At 37.4% G+C, this 20,785-nt stretch overlaps 1 protein-coding gene across 2 annotated transcripts in view; it reads left to right on the forward strand.

Annotated features, from left to right (window-relative positions):
• Nucleotides 1-20,785, forward strand: part of LOC139463729 (islet cell autoantigen 1-like) — a 341,431-nt gene that overhangs the window by 107,722 nt on the left and 212,924 nt on the right. For both annotated transcript variants that reach the window (XM_071244977.1, XM_071244979.1), the window contains exons 6-7: nucleotides 17,302-17,500; nucleotides 19,827-20,051. In XM_071244977.1, the coding sequence (XP_071101078.1) occupies nucleotides 17,302-17,500; nucleotides 19,827-20,051 (424 nt within the window). The remainder of the gene's footprint in view (nucleotides 1-17,301; nucleotides 17,501-19,826; nucleotides 20,052-20,785) is intronic.

Here is a 20,785-nt window from a genome sequence, read left to right on the forward strand (position 1 = left end):
TAGGACACTTAAGTGTAACACTCCATATTATAAATAATGGTTGATGCATCAGGCCCTGGAACGCTCAGATAATGTAATACAATTGCGCTTTCCGATCTCGGAGACACAGAAGGATTCGATAAACCCGGTAACAATGGCAAGTTATACGCTTTACACTTACACGATAATGTATAAAACGGAAAGAAGTTACATTCCCGGAAAATCTAGAAGATTTAAGCGATGTCGACATTAGTAGACTCCTTAAAAACACTCCGTACAATATTATTCTCAACGGTGAGAATAAATGGCCTATGGTCGAAGCAAACATCGAGTGGCTACTGAATATCGTCATTACCCCACCTTATGTGATGATGGGTAAGGGACATAATTTAACTAAGATAATGAATAGTGGTATCGTACTCGCGGCCTATATCCCATCAAAACGAAAAAGTGTGTTAGTCACTCCCCTGCCAGAAAAACCAGGTCATATGTTATATAGTCGTCCGGCAGTCCAAAATGTTATTTTAAATTTGGTTGCTGAATTCGATGATATTAAAGTTAACTTGAGTGCAATACCTAATATTTGTACTCTTATTATTGAAGTCTTGTTCGGAGATGTACCGGAAGATGCCTTCGAAATATTACCAGGTCTATCGATTAAATGGCTCAAGAAACACGAGCGTCAACGTTGCAGTATTATTCATATCGGAGCATCGCCCGTTGCAACCCTCGAGGGGGTTCAAATTATTAAAAGTGGTAGTATTTCTCTTACTAAGATATTCTTGCCGTATAACATACAGTTGATAAGGTTGATGTATACTCTCAAAACATTTAAGCAAGACCAATAAAAGACTATTATATATTCGTAATATACACTATGAATTTATATCCAGCGCTCGATGAAGCAATTGAAAAGATGGAAACTGTTGATGGATTTCGATTACATCAAATAAGCGACATAAAACATCAAATAGAGAAGGATAGGGAGTTGAGACTTGGATTGTATAAAAAGTATCGCAGAGCCGTGAATGCTCTGGATGGAGTTGACACCGCTCTTGTAGCAGCTGGCATGGGACTCGGTGTAGCTGGTGTCGGTTTACTATCAACTATAATCGCCGCGCCTATCGTGCTCGGCATGGAAATAGCCGCCGGAGTCTCGGGACTGGCAGGAATAGCGATAAAATTCATTTCTCGTAGGTTACAAAAGAAAGCATTAAAACACGATAGTATTCGAATACTCGCCGAAGCAAAGTTGAACAGCATTGAGGATCATATTTTGACAGCAATGGTCGATTGTAAGAAATCCGAGGATGAGTTTCGTTTAGTGCTGTCGGAACTCACCAAATACAATGAAATGAAGCAGGAGATTCGATCAAAATCTCATAAGACCAGTGGTATTAGCGAGGATGATAAAAAAATGTTCATAGAACAGAGGAGGCAACAAGTGCGTCAATTATTCCGTGCCAAAACCAAAGAACTGGTTGGAGATTAAAAAATAGATTGCTTACTATCGTTTGATCACATTTAGACAAATGCTTATATAAATATATATAATAATGGAGATCGAAAAAGCTATTGAATGGAGAGAATTACCACAAGGTTTTTATTATATCAGTGATGTCAAACCAACCAAATACGGTTATCAATTGTTTCTTATCAATTCACAAGAAGAGTGTAATTATATAGTCTGGTCTCCTAGTAAAATGAACGAAGAACTTAATAAAAATGTTGAATATGGCTTTATCGATAAAAATAATGAAGAATATTTGTATTATCATTTAGACTCAACTAAAGGAATGATTGGCCCCAGGTATTGGTGAGCTAGAAGCTAATTTAACTTAATCTCATGACTATCGTTGAATCGCATCATCATTTTGGCATAAAAAATGCCACCTGTAGTAGCAGTATAGGTAATAAATCCACCTCCAGTGGAAATGGTCCAGAACCCCTATTACCTATACTACTGTTTCTATGGGACCCCTGAGACCAGTGCCGTGAACCCCAAACCCTATTCTAAAATTAGTAAATTGGCCGGATATTTTGGTAACTGTTGTAAGGAACTTGGGCAAAATATCCCGCCTTTACATAGTTATACAAATCAATGTCTGGTTTTTGGATAAAATTCCAATCTCCACAGATGGAGCAGTGATCCGACTCAAACTCAGTGACAATATCTATTATTGTTTCGAAGAATGCTGGTGTGTCGGTATTCTTCGGGCTGTACAGGTTGATTAAAGTAAATGTTTTTTCTCTTAATTGCATTTTAAGAGCAAGAAAGTTACCAAATTCATTATCATGGACTTCTTTTAATTTCAAAGTTTTCTTCAAACATGATAGCTATCCCTTGTGCGTTACTTTTATAACAACTAAATATGCAATGTTTTGATCCCAATTCTTGTTTAATTTTATTTACTATGTTCTTAGTGAAATGGGTGTCCTTGCAGGCAATATATATTTGGTTTTTCTTTTTCAAATTTTGAAAAGCATCTATACGTTTTTTGTTGTTGTTCAGGCCTTGGTAATTTGTGCTGATTATTTTTTATATTGTCAACCTGATCTTGCAATGTCATAATTTTGCATGGGAACTCGATAGATAAGAGTATGTTGTGTACCCGGTATATTCTGTAACAAGAAAGGAATGAAAGAACAGGAAAGTAAGAAACAGATGGGACACAAAAAATACATTTACTCACAAGTTAATATGGTCTACCATAATGTGGAGTTGGTGTTTTTCAAGAGTCTTTGACAGTTCTTTTGGACACTGGGAAACAGGCGGCGTAGTTGTTATAGTTAAGTGCAGGCTCAGTGAGAGTGGAGTGATGAGATTCGCGCGAATGCAGATCGAGAGAAAAAGGTACGGCACGTGTGTCTCGCCCATGTCGCCCACCGCAGTCTCAGATCTAGGTCAGCTTACCTTTGTCATGGCAGTTTTGTCATGAACTAATTTGTTGTGGCAGTATTTGCAGTAAGTGAGGAATACTGTATTATTCAGTACTAGTTTGATTTGACATAACGGCTTATTTTTTTTAGAAAATTTGTCGTAAGTAAGTTTTTATTTTGATTATTTCAAGGGAGTTATAGTTAGAATTATTAATTTGGGATGACGGAAAAAAAAACATTTTTTTCCACTACGATTACCTATTATCGGGTAGTAAAATAGTTATTTTTGCCTGTATTGTTTCGTTTTTGTGTGCATCTATACATCATATATATATCACCCATATACATATAAAAACATGCCTTCACATATATATATACCTATTACATTGTAAGGGACAATAATTATGAATAATAATGTGATTAAAGTGAATTTGATATCTTACATTTTTTATGATGTTAAAGCATTATGTTTAGCTTATGTCTTTTTAATGTAAGCAGGGCTGCTATTCATATTAATATCTGTGTAAGTCATGGTTTTGCATGCATGTTACAAAAATAAAAGGATTTTTACAGTAGAAACAAACATTTCATACAATATTATCCACACGTAGGGGTCCGGAAACGGTCACATGCGCCGGACATGTCCGATTGGGAATCTCAAATGTCCGATTTAAAATACTGCTTACCGGACATTTAAAGTTTTCTTTCCAGACATTTTAAAAAACAAACAACGCTACCTTCAGCGAATTTAGGTGAATAAACAGGTATAACAAACTTGGTCAATAAAAGTATGAAATTTGATATAAAACATCACTAGACATGATGATTTCTAACTAAAATGTATTTCCTGCTCTCAAAGGCATTTTTTTATTTGCAGAGATTAAGATTTACCACTTTAAAGAATTTTGATGCAATGGTGGGGAGAAATTGTATCTGATATAATTATTTTATCAGGAAGAATATATTCCAATATCGTGTTATTTTAGTTGCAGCTTCCACCATATATACCGGTACTTAAAATTATAAGAACCATAAGCGTAGCACTTTGGTACAGATGGTATGCAGGATATTTTTTGACGTATGGAACGATTTTGACAAGTCACAGTAGGGACTTCTCCCGCTACATGTATTTCGATTGCGAAAACGTTATGTTGACATTTAATAGTCAAACTGCCTCAAATATGGCTTTTAGCGAGTCATGGTACTGCATTTATGATATGTGTATCCATTCCTTTGCAACTAAAGTTCGTTTCAAGCCGCCAATAGCGGTAATCTGACCGTGGTTGCTGTAAATAACGGTGAGTTGTGCGATTTACCGATCACTTCACATACGATATTGCCGAAATTATTGTAAACATTATTATAATTATTGAATGAAATATTGAATAATATTAATCAAATATATTGCTCTAGTCCAGATAAACAGTGAACAATTTTTTTTATTACCAGATATTATAATGATAGGATTAAATTGCGTTCTTCAGTTTGAATTTGTTGACTTGTATTTCCGGTGTTACGTGATCGGGGTGATCAGCTGATAATGTTTTCTGAGATGGGGGGAAAATAACATCAGTCTCAACTGTGAAACATAATTTTTAATCATGTAAGGATATTAAAATACATTTCATGTCAGATTATAATTTAATACCACTAACTCATTTACATCTTTTATGTAGTTAGCTTGTATTATCTATCAACAGTGAAGTTGAACTGAAGAATTGTGAACACTTGTACAATTTTCTGGTTGAATACAGTTTATTAGCAACAACAAACACGCCCAAACCTATACATTTCGTATGTACCATATTTATTCGTGTATAATACACACTCGTGTATAATACGCACCCCTAATCATGGGCAATTAAATTCTGAAAAAAATATCTCTCATGTATAATAGACTTTTCTTCAGTCTTATTTCAGGCTGTCATGATCCGTCATCGGAAATAGCATAACAAATCCAAATTGAATTACGCAAGTTAATCCTGTTGTTACACTATCTGCTAATAAAAATGTGTTCTCTGTATATCTGACCTTATGTTTGTCATCTATTTTATTAATTTTATTTAAAATTTCATTCAATAATGTTTACCTAAATTTTGGCAAAAACATGTGTCCCTCCGATACTTACAACTTCCGTTTACGGCGTTCCATAGGTTCCGCTTAACCACATACGTTCACTTTGATGAATAAATATATTTTGTCGTGTACCTCACAGTCGAACAGTTTTAGTAGCTTATCTATATAATTATGCAAAACAATATGTAAAGGCCCCGGTTCTGACTTTTTTACAGTTTTTTTTTTTTTTTTTTTTTAAACGAGAGAAAAGTCTTGTCAGGTGACAGGCTATGCAAATTAGCCCGTGGCAGTGGTGTTATGCGAAGTTATGTTACTTCTAAAATCTACGATTAATTAAAAACTAGACGTAAATTTTAAGACGTTTGCGCATATTGTCTTCGGAAAATGTTTATAAATTAAGTTCAGGTGAGTAGTTGTAATATTTTCATTCCAAAGCTGGTAAACAACAAAATAGATATTATGAAATTGCATCAGTCATGACACAGTCATTTATTTCTGGACGTATTTTTCCTTAATTGAGAGTCATATACGCAAGAATCCTGTGTCAGGGGAAACCCTGCTCTTATGCATATTGGTTTTGGGTCATGCCATATAATGTTAACAAAAACCTGGTAGGACTATTATGCATACATGTTCCTTGATTGTAGTTTGTAGTATAAACAAAAACTTGGTAGGCCTATTATGTATATAGGTTTTGGGTCATGCCATATAATGTACCGTATTTTCTTGAGTATAGTGCGCACCCATGTATAATGCGCACCCCCCTCTAGCGGGTTCAATATTTTGGAAAAAAAGAAATTTGAATATTATGCGCAGAAAAAATTTACACCGTACCCTTTCAGCGAAGTCCGGCAAACGAACGGGTGCTGAGAAACTTCCGTCAGTACAAATTCGAAATTTGAGATAAAAAATCACCAGACATGTTTATTTACCGTTTAAATAGTATTTATTGTTCTGCTAGGCATTGTTTTATATCTAGGGATTAAGATTACCTTGTGTATTTTCTCGTAAACTAAGCCGGAAACAGCAATCAGCTGTACACACGTTTTCTTGGAATCGACCGGTGATTCGGTCAAGACACACCCAGTGATATAACTTTATAGGATTTTTAATGCAAGGATCGGCAACAATTGTATCTGAAACTATTTTATTTATCAGGAATAATATATTCCATTATTTTCTTAATTATATGCAGCCTTTACTAAACATATTTAAAATAATAATAACCCTAAGCGAAGCAGCTGATCGCTATTCCCGGGTATTATTTTTTACATGGAACATGTCTGACCAGTCACCGTCAAGGCTCACGCGCACGTGAGCACGTGAGCGCGAGAATTTCATGTTGACATAGAATCGTCAAACAAAAACAAATATGACTTTTAACGAGTCAAAGTATGTCATTATGATATATGTATCCATTCTCTGTCAACTAAAGTTCGTTTCAAGGCGTCAATAGCGGTATTCTGACCGTGGTTGCTGTTAATAACGGTGAGTTGTGCGATCTTCCGATCGCCGAAATTAATAAAAACAATATTATAAGGAATTTTGAATAAAATTAATGAAGTAAGTTACAAACATAAGTCCAGAAATACAAAGAACACTTTTTATAGACAGACAGTGTAATTACATAATTATTTTGCTTACTTCAGTATGGATTTGTTGACATGGTATTTCCGGTGTTTCGTGCTCACGGTACGTAATGTCTTTCCATGGGAGGAAAAAACATCCAAACTCATAATTCGTGTATAATGCGCACCCCCTTCTACACAGCTGTGTTTTTCCGAAAAAAAGTGCGCACTATACTCAAGAAAATACGGTAAACAAAAACCTGGTAGGACTATTATGCATACATGTTTCTTGATTGTAGTCTGTAGTGTAAACAAAAACTTGGTGGGCCTATTATGCATGTAAGTTTGATGGTCATGGCATGTAATATAAAGAAAAACTGGTAGGCCTATTATGCCTATAAGTTTGATGGTCATGGCATGTAATATAAAGAAAAACTGTTAGGCCTCTTATGCATATAGATTTTTGGTCATGCCATATGATGTTAACCAAAAAACTGGTAGGATTATTAGGCATATATGTTTCTTCATTGTAGTCAATAGTGTAAACAAAAAAAATTGGTAGGCCTATTATGCATATAGGTTTTATGGTCATGGCATATAATATAAACAACGACCTGGTAGACCTATTATGCAAACATGTTTCATGCTTATGTTCTATATTATAAACAACGACCTGGTAGACCTATTATGCAAACATGTTTGGAGAATAAGTTCTTTTATTTCCTCCAAATTAGTTGATCATCGTGACATTGTGTACCCAGTTTTCGTAGATGTTTGGATGTATTCAAAAATGTCCTCACAAGGTAAGGTATATGCACAGATTTGTATTTTGGGTGAAACCCTAGTGTCTTTTACAAACAACTTTTCATTCTTTACCTCATATTTGACTCAGTTTTGGGCGATGAGCTTGGATTTTCTGCATCATGATCGAGAGTCAAACACGTCTTGGTTTCATGGCGACCTTGACCTTAGGAAGACATACCACAACATGCTAATGAGGCTTCAAATGGACTAGAAGAAATCTTCGCTACCTTAGATGATTCTTTGTCTTTGGAGTACAGTATTAGAGAATTAGACAAACAATGTAGGGATCACTCATCAATAATACAGCTAAGCTAGAAGAGCTTGACAAGCATATAGCTTATGAGAGTACTTACACAGGCAAAAAGATGAATTCAGTAGACCCTGTGTTGCAGAATGATTGCATAATTTAGAAGACGAAACATCAGCCTGCTTAGAAGCTGCTCATAATACAGAAGCATTTCGGTCACAAATCTGTTTTATTCGAGAAATTATTGATCAAGTTATGAATATTGATACTACACTGGATGAAAGAATTAAAACATTGTTCAGAGAACACAGGATTACTAGTATTTTAGCCCCATGAAGATCCGGGGTAGAATAGGTCTTCAGCAACGCATGCTTGCTGTAAAAGACGACTGTGCTTGTTATAAGAGGCAACCAACGGGATCGGGTGGTCAGACTCGCTGACTAGGTTGATGGATGTCATCGTATCCCAATAGTGTAGACCAATGCTCATCATGTCAATCACTTGATTGTCTGTTCCAGACCCCAGTGGGGTGTTAAACAACAAACAAACAAACCAGTATTTTAACAGCATTGGGATGTTTTCATATCAATCTTGGTTCCCACTTTAACTGGTGGTGGCAGCTCTGCCCCTACACCGCCTACACCGCCTACACCGCCTACACCGCCTACACCGCCCAGTGATAAGGATTCCCAGTAAATTAGGGAGTAATGTATCCTGGCGCTTGAATTTATTAGCTAAGACTGCTACTTGGCTTTGTGAAAACTTGTGAGCAGTGATTGTAGGAATTGCAGGCCTGTTATATGTAGCCACTAAAGACTACCTTACATCTAAGAAGCCAAATCATGAGTAACCTGCTATGACTTCTCTACTATAAGCATAGTTTTGTTGATTTTTTGCTTCAATATGTGATGGTGGAGTTTTGTGTCTCGTAAAGTTAGTCACATGTTTTGATGACTGCAACTTGACTGTTCCTGTTTTCCCCTGTGCTTGGTTGAGCAATTTTGTTGGTGTTAATATCTGAATTGACACCCAGTGTGTGTTCATCAGAAGCAACCACACTTTAATTATTATGACCGACCACTTGCCCAATCTTAGGTTCCATGTTACTTGGTGCCACCATATTTAAGCCTATTCCAACAACATAGTCTACTTTAGAACCAAAATACTGAAGTGAATCTTGATATTGTTTGACAGACAAATGCAGATTAACAGTGATGAAATCACATCCTCTACATTAACAGCAAACTGCTGTATCTACACTAATTAAAATGCTGTATCTACACCAATGATGATTGTATGTGTTTGAGCCTGAGCTCCAACAAGAACCTATACATAAGTTCTGATTGAGTCTTTCAATACCAGGATGAGTACAATCTTTTGATTCATTTGAAATGAAACTTTCCCAATCATTTTCAGCACTTTTTGGTTGTTTGACCTTTTGAACAGTAAAAGGAAGACCACCCTTAAAGTTCATATGATCGTCTCTCCACTCGTTGCTTGAGAGATCAAAGCCATGTTGAAGTTTACCCCTTTTCAGTTAATCGTCGCTGACATCTTTATCGGTGTGATAACCTAGGCCATGGTTAAATCCATTTGGTGCCATTGACAAATATGTTCATATGCCCGAGGATTGTATGGGAATATTTGTCGTGTCACATGCTTGATCTGGTGGTAATGGTGCACTTATTTCTGTAAGGATGTGTCTAATCTGATAGAACACATGAAAGAAGAAAAAAGACTACTAAGGCAACTAAGTATGTCATGATGACAACTAATAGAGCCTGTTGTAGAACACGGTACAGTAGGGCTGAAACGACATCCCGGGACACAGATGCATCGCGATACACTCCATACGATACGGTGTGCGATTTGTGAGGTGCTGTATCTCGATTTTTCACGATACGTTTTTTCAAAGACGTATAGATCTATACGTACGTCTTTTTTTGTAAATAAACTTTTATCACAGATTTAAATGTGTTTAAAGAAGCATTGAATCCCCAAGCACCGTAGGCCGGTGAACCGGCCAAGCCTTAGTCACGTCAAAATAGTATATATTTTTATGGACCTACCTTACCATTCATTTATTAAATCTGTCACATCTCACAATGTCTGAAATACGTATTCTATTTCAGTTTATCATTTTTTATTGATAGATTAAAAAGTTATTCACTATTTCCCGCAATGTTGTTGAAAATATAATTCTCGGACATACACTTCGACAACGTGCACATCGAAAGTGTCAAAGAGCAAAACAAAGAAGTTTCAAGCAAATCTTTAAATATATCATACAAAGTGATCAATAAAATCAACATAAATATATCTAAAAGTGCTCAAGCTTACAGCTAAGTTATCATTTCCAACTTTTTGTGCGATTTCGTGTAATGTTAGTCAAATGGCATCTCAGCTTTCGGCACCTCGAATTCTCGGCTCGGACACGATGTTCAATGCCAAAATATATGCAGGAAAAAACTTTGTCATAGCTTGCAACTTAGCATGATACATCCACGAAGATCCATATTTTTAATATAGTCGCGATTTCCTGCTTAAAACGTTCAGAATAACACGATTTAACCAAAATATTTCGTAAAAATCTGAAATTCATCGTACACAAGGATTTGTAATTTGATTGCCTGCCTCAGGTCACGTGCTCAAATTTGACCAATCATGAACCTTATAGCAGATTTCGGCAAGAAAGCGTCATTAGAAACCAATTTTTTTCCAATGAAATCTTATGTTAAGCTACGAAAAGACTCAAGGCAATGTTACGAGCGTGTAGATGAAAAACCAGCTTTCTAGCGATGTGTCATATGTCAGACACCGACGAACGTGTTATTCATACGAAGCATTCGAAAACGGAGGTATTTCTTTATGTTACTGAGCGGACAGCCGCTGTTATCTGGAAATGAGTGAAAAGAGATGCTATTCATAATTCTTTTTGAAATAATTTTCCAATTAGATCTACATAAACAATGAAAATAAAAAAGAAATAAGTAGATCTTCCTTGGCTTCCTTGGTCCTTAATCTGGACGTTATGAATGTGCCGGCGTGCATTTTCTATTTACAACGAACTTAATTAGTTGTCAATGCATTATTTAAATAATGTGATAAACATAACTTATAAACACTAGGATTAGACCTTTCAAATGGTGTATAACAAGGCTTGTTGCTATAATTATTTTTAATTGATTTTTTGCCTTTATACATGAAAATGGCAAATCATTAGTTACTGGAAACCGGGACATTTAGTATTTAGTATTTACTCCTAGAATCTACCATCTAGTCACAACTCACAAATATGTAGAACTGTTAGTTTTGTGTTTGCTAGCCATTACATGGAAATGGCAGATGATTCATTAAGTTAAAATACTCATTACAGTATATATTTTATGACTCATGAACATTCATTCACTTTCATTTAATTTTTCATTTTAATAAACTAAGTTTAATTCATTTATCCCTTGACTTCTCTTGTCACTATGAGTATCGTAGCGTATCGAGATACGTATCGAATCGTGATGTAAGTATCGAGATACGTATCGTATCGTGACCTAGGTGTGTCTTTGCAGCCCTACCGTACAGCAACGTTGAGGTGGTTTTGACAGAACTGTATTGGATTAGAGAACCAAGCATGTACTTTTTTAATGTTCTTTGCTGTGACCCTGTAATTTCTAAAGATGTCGGGGAACTATCAACAGATTCATGCTATTGATAACTCAATTGGGCAACTTGATGTTGCTCTCTGCGATATAACATGTTACCCCAAGTGGATCAATATATATGCTGTATGGACTCACTGCATTGGTGGATTGTTTGTGAAGGAAGAGCAAGGTCTTATCAATTGAATCATCTATACATCCCCACAATGACCAGCTTCCCATCTATGTACCAGGTCCGCAGACTCTACATTTAGACACCCTGTCATTAAATTGGGAAGGGATGTTTGTACTTGCTTTTTCCCCCATGGACACTACTAGATCGAGTACTAAGAAAAGTGGGGGAATCGGACAGTGTATTCATCCTCCTAGCCCTGGCTTGGCCAAACAGGACATGGTTTCACAGGTTGAATTGTTTGATAGGCATTACTTTGAAGTTGACGGATGACAGAGTAGACAAAATTTATGGATAACAACTTCTTTAAAACGCTGCCTTAACAGTAATAAAGAAGTTGTTATCCATAAGTTGTATCTACTTTGTTTCCCAGGTTGTTCCCTTCCTCATTAAAGATCCACTTATTCTACCATTATGATCTACTTCATCAACCCTGATCAGATGGATTTGGCAGCAGCTTGCACAACCTTCACCAACATGTACATTCCCAAAGAGGAACTAGTTGATTGTGCAGAGCTACATACAATCAGCTTCTCCTCCCTCACTCACACGTCAGATTGGAGTAGAATCACTCTGCTATCACTACCAGAGTTCTTTGCCAAGAATCAGTCTGCTGGCAAGAGATCCAGTGAAGTTTGATCATTATGTCAGCCTAGGTTGGGACTGATTATAGTTTAAGAACTGGTTTGCAATAGAATATCTGGAGGTGATCTACAGTTCAACAGAAGTGAAGACAGCGTAAGAGGTCATCAGTGCAACTGGAAGTGATGTCATTAGAACTGAATGAGATCACCCATAGAAATGGAAGTGACCTCAACACAAAAGAAAGTGACGTCAGAACGCTCAGAAGTGACGTCAGAGACCGGAAGTGATGTCATGCAAATGCCCATATACCATATTTTCTTGAGTACAGTCGTGCCTCGTTTATACGGACACTTGCGTCACTTCACAATTCGTCCGTATAAACGAATTTCCGTATAACTGAAACCAGCTTCTTACTGGAAGTCTGTCATGGAAGTTTGAACTTTACCACATTTTGAGGTTTGAATTTTAAACAATAAATCCAAATTGTCCAGATCGCCTGTGTTCTCGTAATAGGTAATCAAGGTCTCTATACAAGCCACGAACTTGTGCTTGGGGATTACATGTACAATAAACAAGCTCGTCTCAAACGTAACTCAGTGTCACTTTGTTAATTGACTTCTCACGAGTCAAAGGATTACCATCAGCGGAAGGATTACCACCAGCGGAAGTGTATTGTCCGGATAAGTGAGACAATTTTGTGTGCATTTCAGTGTTTTGTGTATGAAAATGACCGTCCGGTTCCGGAAACTGAATTTCCGGATATACGGGTAAATTTATATAGTCATTATTTCGTTTTGAATGAAAATCGTCCGGGAACCGAGGTTTCCGGATATCTGAAGTCCGTATAAGCGGGGCACGACTGTATAGTGCACATGTTTTTAAAAAAAACCCAGCTGTGTAGAAGTGGGTGCGCATTATACACGCCATAATGAGTCTTGAAGTTTTTTCCCCCCCAATCGAAAGACATTACCTTGAGCACGTTAAACCGGAAACAACAAATCCATACTGAAGTACGCAAATGAATCATGTAATTACACTGTCTGGCTATAAAAAGTGTTCTTTGTATATCTGGGCTTATGTTTGTAACTTATTTCATTAATTTTATTCAAAAATTCCTTTTAATATTGTGTTTGTGCAACCACAACAAAACATGAATATATAAGATAAATGATTTATTATATTGGCAAAGAAAACGGGGGCTGGCTCGGTTGCAGGCATGGAAAGACTGGGTCGATGACCCTTATGTTAGAAGAGAAGGAGGAACCATGTTATAAATGGATGTCCTGAGGTCATGCCGACCTGGACTGAGGGATCTGCCGGTCCTGGGGTCTCGTGACCCGGACTATCCCATGTTTTTGGTGTCCTGGGGTCATGCCGACCTGGACTGAGGGATCTGCCGGTCCTGGGGTCTCGTGACCCGGACTATCCCATGTTTTTGGTGTCTTGGGGTCATGCCGACCTGGACTGAGGGATCTGCCGGTCCTGGGGTCTCGTGACCCGGACTATCCAATGTTTTTGGTGTCCTGCAATAGAATATCTGGAGGTGATCTACAGTTCAACAGAAGTGAAGACAGCGTAAGAGGTCATCAGTGCAACTGGAAGTGATGTCATTAGAACTGAATGAGATCACCCATAGAAATGGAAGTGACCTCAACACAAAAGAAAGTGACGTCAGAACGCTCAGAAGTGACGTCAGAGACCGGAAGTGATGTCATGCAAATGCCCATATACCATATTTTCTTGAGTACAGTCGTGCCTCGTTTATACGGACACTTGCGTCACTTCACAATTCGTCCGTATAAACGAATTTCCGTATAACTGAAACCAGCTTCTTACTGGAAGTCTGTCATGGAAGTTTGAACTTTACCACATTTTGAGGTTTGAATTTTAAACAATAAATCCAAATTGTCCAGATCGCCTGTGTTCTCGTAATAGGTAATCAAGGTCTCTATACAAGCCACGAACTTGTGCTTGGGGATTACATGTACAATAAACAAGCTCGTCTCAAACGTAACTCAGTGTCACTTTGTTAATTGACTTCTCACGAGTCAAAGGATTACCATCAGCGGAAGGATTACCACCAGCGGAAGTGTATTGTCCGGATAAGTGAGACAATTTTGTGTGCATTTCAGTGTTTTGTGTATGAAAATGACCGTCCGGTTCCGGAAACTGAATTTCCGGATATACGGGTAAATTTATATAGTCATTATTTCGTTTTGAATGAAAATCGTCCGGGAACCGAGGTTTCCGGATATCTGAAGTCCGTATAAGCGGGGCACGACTGTATAGTGCACATGTTTTTAAAAAAAACCCAGCTGTGTAGAAGTGGGTGCGCATTATACACGCCATAATGAGTCTTGAAGTTTTTTCCCCCCCAATCGAAAGACATTACCTTGAGCACGTTAAACCGGAAACAACAAATCCATACTGAAGTACGCAAATGAATCATGTAATTACACTGTCTGGCTATAAAAAGTGTTCTTTGTATATCTGGGCTTATGTTTGTAACTTATTTCATTAATTTTATTCAAAAATTCCTTTTAATATTGTGTTTGTGCAACCACAACAAAACATGAATATATAAGATAAATGATTTATTATATTGGCAAAGAAAACGGGGGCTGGCTCGGTTGCAGGCATGGAAAGACTGGGTCGATGACCCTTATGTTAGAAGAGAAGGAGGAACCATGTTATAAATGGATGTCCTGAGGTCATGCCGACCTGGACTGAGGGATCTGCCGGTCCTGGGGTCTCGTGACCCGGACTATCCCATGTTTTTGGTGTCCTGGGGTCATGCCGACCTGGACTGAGGGATCTGCCGGTCCTGGGGTCTCGTGACCCGGACTATCCCATGTTTTTGGTGTCTTGGGGTCATGCCGACCTGGACTGAGGGATCTGCCGGTCCTGGGGTCTCGTGACCCGGACTATCCAATGTTTTTGGTGTCCTGGGGTCATGCCGACCCAGACTGAGGGATCTGCCGGTCCTGGGGTCTCGCGACCCGGACTATCCCGTGATATGATGTCCTCTCCTATGAATTGGGGGCTGCCCCAACTAATTTTTAACTAATTTCAGCAAAATCGTGTGTGAAGCAATCGGAAGATCGCACAACTCTGTTATTAACAGCAACCACGGTCACATTACGCCTTGATTCACTTAGTTGATAGAGAATGGATACATATATCATAAATGCCATACTTTGACTAGTTAAAAGTCATATTTTTTATAGTTTGATGATTCTATGTCAACACATAAAGTACTCACGGAAATTAAAAAAACCTGTTTTTCTCAATTTAAAAATCGACACAAAGTGTTACGTCGCTGTAAATACGAAATAACTAGTTTGCTAGTTTGATCTCAGTGAACAATACAAAATGTATGTTACAGGAGGTAATTTGTCGTCACTTTCAACATTCAAAAATAAAACTAAGTCCAAATTGACATAGCAGAAACAGACTATAGGCATTATGCACCTGTTCTCACCTGTCGTCAAGGTGTCATAGGTCATGGACATTCACCTTGATCTACTTACACCTGGTTATGCCCTGTTTTCACAATAGTCTGTTTTATTCACATTTTTACACACTTTTACTTGTAAAAAGGCATAAAAACCTTTGATACGCTGTATTTGTGCCAAGGCCCAATTAGTACTAATTGAGTTGTTTGAATATTTACTTATATTGCATATTAACTGCATTTATTTAAGATCTGAGGTCGAAAAAATAGTTTTTTTACATTTCCGTGAGTACTTTAGTTCTCGCGATCAAGTGCGCGGGAGCCACGACGGTGACTGGTCAAACTGGTCCCTGTGAAAAATAATAAATGGCAATAGGGTTCAGCTGCTTCGCTTAGGGTTATTATTATTTTAAATATATTTAGTAAAAGCTGCAACTAAAATAGCAAGATATTGGAATATATTATTCCTGATAAAAAAATTGTTTCAGATACAATTTTTGCCCATCCTTGCATTAAAATCCTGTAAAGTTATATCATTGGGTGTGACTACAAAGAATCACTGGTAGATTTCAAGGAGACATGTATACTGCTGATTGCTGTTTCCGGCTTAGTTTACAAGAAAATACACAAGGTAATCTTAATCCCTGGATGTAAAACAATGCCTAGCAGAACAAAAAATACAATTTAAATGGTAAATCAACATGTCTGGTGATTTTTTTTTATCTCAAATTTCAAATTTGTATTGACCAAGTTTCTCATCACCCATTTCATTTACTGGAATTTGTTGAAGGGGTACGGTGTAATTTTCTTCTGCGCATAATTTTCGAATTATTTTTTTTCTCCAAAATACTGAATCTGCTGGAGGGGGATGCGCATTATACTTGGGTGTGCACTATACTCAAGAAAATATGGTAATAGTATTTACAGTGCAAGGAAAAGGTATTGTGCATTTGCTTAAATGTTTCTGTGTGTTCATAATATGTCATTAACTATCAGCAATCCTGTATTACTATATACCAGATCCCATCAAACCCTCTGGTTTATTCTGACTATGATGTAATAGAGGTTAGGTATTGGAAGGAATTATCAAACAATAATTATCATTGTGTATAATTCTAAGAATGCTACCTCTATTGCATCTGGAAAATGTCCCTCCCACCTCCCTGATATTTCTACATCTGTTAGATGGAGTTGGAAAGAAGTGATGTGTCTTCCACTCTAAGCATGCACTGAGGCATTTGGCACAACATGCAGTACTCCTAACAACTGATTAGGAACTTGAAGAGGATGTCTGCTGAAAGGCTAAAGATATTTTTGTGTGATGTTAAGCAAATTTCAAGAATATTGGCTATGATGTAATAGATGTACTATTCTTAGAAATATTCACAAAGATAACTATTGTTTGATGTTTGATGACAATACGGGCTAAGAAAGTTGGGTGTGTCTTGACCGAATCACCGTGAGATTTAAAAAAGAATGTGTGTGCAGCTGATTGCCGGCTTAGTGAGAAAATACACAAGGTAATCTTAATCCCGGGATGTAAAACAATGCCTAGCTGAACCAAAAATACAATTTAAACGGTAAATCAACATATCTGGTGATATTTTTTTTTGTCTCAAATTTCAAATTTGTACTGACCAAGTTTCTCATCACCCGTACGTTACCGAAATTCACTGAAGGGGTAGGGGGTAATTTTTCTCTGCGCATATTTGAATTATTTTTTTTCTCCAAAATACTGAATCCGCTAGAGGTGGGGGTGTGTACTTTACTCAAGAAAATATTGTAATCAGGTCAAGTAGGTCTTCATTAGAGTGTAAATTCATCCAAAAAAGTTGAGCTTCTGTACCTCTGGTAGTGTTGATCTGTTCCCTTTTTTGCAGATTGGCATTACGTGTTCCATTAGTGCGGCTATACCAGGAAGTAGAAACATTCCGATATAGGGCAATATCAGACACCCTTGTCACGATTAACCGAATGGAGGGAGCACGCACGGAATACAGAGGAGCTCTGCTCTGGATGAAAAATATATCTGAAGAATTAGACCCCGACACCTACAAACAGCTGGAAAAGTTTAGGAAGGTAAGGTTGGCAATAACAACAGAGGGGCCACCAATCAGGGAAAATCAACAAAATCAAAACTTGTCACAGTTCCTTTGTGAAACCTCTAAGAAAATGAATATCCTGAGGAAATAATAGGAAAGTAAGTATTCTTACAGCATCTGTGCAGTATTATGTGGTTGTGTGTATTGCCATGAGTAGCCTCAGATCATTGTTGATCATTGTTTGTCTACCCCCTATGGGTGTAAACATGGGAGAGCTGAAGTTATGTTGCACTTGACCCAAATTTAAGTTCTTTTATTTTAGTAGCCTAACAGAGATGTTATTGTACCCCGCCGCACGAAAGCCGGAGTGGGGGGGGACCTAGTATTCACGACCGTCCGTACGTCCCACCTGTTTTTTGCCGCGATATCTCAAGAACTAAACACTGGATTGTATTCATATTTGGAACTATGGTGTATATACAGACTCCGCAGACACCAGTAGGTTTTGGTGACCTTGACCACATTTTCAAGGTCACAGCAGGCAAATCTGCTTTTGGAGTTGGAAAATGGTGTTGCCGCAATATCTCAAGAACTGATCGCTGGATTGTCTTCATATTTGGTACTATGGTGTATCTACAGACTCCGCAGACACCAGTCGATTTTGGTGACCTTAACTTAATTTTCAAGGTAACAGCAGGGAAATCTGTTATTCAAGATGGAAAACAGTGTTGCTGCGATATCTCAAGAACTAATTTCTGGATTCCTTTTATGTTTGATGATATTGGCTTTTGGAGTTGGCCCCAGGTGCAATGAGAAACTTTCTCCATCTGCTGGAAGAAGCTCTTTGTCAACTTCCATGGAGAGATAATGTTACTGTTTTGACTGGAGACTTCAATATGAACAATCATACTAAGCTGTGTGACATGCTGATGAAGTTTGATCTTCATCTTGTTCAAGGAACTCATAGAAGTACTCACATTCAGGGTGGTTAGATCTGATATTCACAAACAGCACCTGTGTGGAACCTACAGACCCAGTACCAGTATACTTCACAGACCACTTTCTGGTGTGGATGAAGATGTAACAGTTTGGTGTGCATGAACTTGTTATGGAGTATGATTATGGTTTTGTAACTAATTTGATGTTTATTGTGTCCTATGAAAAACAATAATAGAATTCTGCCTTTTTTTTTTTTATGTGTCATGTTGTTATGCAAATATGACAGACATGTCTCTATATGAGCAGCCATGAGCCGATTTGATTTGCAGGAATTTTGGTAATTATTTCTAATGGTACGACAAATAGTTCTATGGAGGTATCTAACACAGAAAATAATATTATTCAAAAGGAATAAAATATTTGGAAAAAAACAACATATCGCATAAGGCGGCGGGGGACTTTTCGTCACTTTGTGACAAATACTTGTTGGATTATCTTCTTAAATTGTTGTTAAAGAAGTTAAGGTAAAGAGATAGTACCTGTAAACATGAATAGAAACAACTTGGTTTCCTTCTGAACATTACGTAATACAGCTCAACTTTGGTAACATTTTCACATTCTCAAATCTGTAAGTCTATCTGTCCAAATATACAAAATTCCTGCCTTTGATCAATGTTATTCTGTGTATGTGAAACCTTTTCTGTTGTCTCAAGAATAAATCCAATTTATTCGTCCATCCATCCATCCATCCCCCCACATATTTTCTCTGGAGTGTTCTTTTTTCTCTCCTGAAACCTTTGCTTTCACATCAAGCAAGTGGTGATTTTAATAACCAGGAAGTGTTAATTGTTTTATTTATGCATTTCCAAGGCAACATATTTGCTCATTAACTGTACGATTTATCAAGTGTGAAACTATGTTTACCCATCAAGAAAGTTCTAAACTTTTAGGGCTGTCATTGATTGGACTGTTAAAAATATATCCACCCAGAAATATCATATTGTTAACAAAATTAGTTAATTCTGTATGTGTTCAGATAAAAGAAAGTCCGTCCAGAACTGCAATTAATCATCTTTAAGCTGAATATAAACTAGGCTGATACATTAAATGTTTAAAATTCAATTTTCTGTGTTATTGACCCCAAAGTGGATGGAATTCAAAGAATCCCTGGTAAATTTTGCATTTTAGATCCAGTAGTCAGAAAGTCAGAACTCACCAATTCCTCAACTACCAGTATTAACAATCCAGACTATGCTTGTTAATGATTTAAAGGATACTTCCTCCATAACATCAGGAGTAATCCCACCCACCTCCCGAATATTCTTCATCTAGTTGTAGATATTGGAAAGAATGTTTGGGTGATAGGAGTAGTATTATCTGAATTATTAAAAATGATAACAATTGTTTCATGTTTTATTACGCAGGTCCAGGGACAGGTACGCAAAACAAAAGCTAGGTTTGACAAACTGAAACTGGATGTGATGCAGAAAGTGGACCTCCTTGCAGCCAGTCGGTGTAACATGTTCTCTCATGTCCTAGCCAACTATCAGTCAACTCTTCTACATTTCTGGGAGAAAACATCACGTACCATGTCAGCAGTTGCAGAGAGCTTTAAAGGTTATCAGCATTATGAGTTCAACATGCTGAAGGTTTGTCAAATATTGTTTCTAATTAAAGTTTTTAGATTTAAGCTGCTCATATTAACTCTGTCCAGACTGATGTTTGATATATATATCGGAATCTCATTACAACCATATTTTTATAATCTCTACCTCAATTACATCTTTGCCATAAATCCCGTATTTTGGCTTCAGTCACACTAGCTAAATTTTCATATTTTCAACAGACATCCTCTTCTCAATGTCAATTACATACAATTAGTTGTTCCCGAATAGCACTATAGCAACCCAAGCTATGACGTGCGTAATGGCAGGAAACCTCACTTCTTTCCTCTGTGTGCTTGAGTCAACACCTATTGTTATAGTTGTAACGATCAAGCACTTGGTTGTAGTGACATTTAATCTAAGACTGTTCTGTAGTTTTCTTAAAACAGATATATTATGTCATATTAAGAGCTGCTAATTGCAGTGATGATCGTACTCACGTATTGCTGGTGTGATGTGTTTGTGAGATCGTCATGGAGTCTCCCCCTCCTCCTGCTTGTAAGAAGTGTGGCCATGGGAGGAGGGGGAGACTCCATGGGAGATCATCACAGCAATTGCTGGATGTGGAAGTGCAGAGAGGCCAAATGCACTGAAGAGGCAAGATGTGATCTGTGCCCTACTCTGTCTAAGAAGCCATTAACAAACTAGCAGAAGCCTTGACTAAAACTAGAAGAAGAGAAGCAGACAGTATTGACTAAGAAGAGTCCTCCGACCATGAG

Source organism: Haliotis cracherodii, unplaced genomic scaffold, assembly GCF_022045235.1.
Source record: "Haliotis cracherodii isolate W230 unplaced genomic scaffold, xgHalCrac1.p SCAF_16, whole genome shotgun sequence".
Lineage (NCBI taxonomy): Eukaryota > Metazoa > Mollusca > Gastropoda > Lepetellida > Haliotidae > Haliotis > Haliotis cracherodii.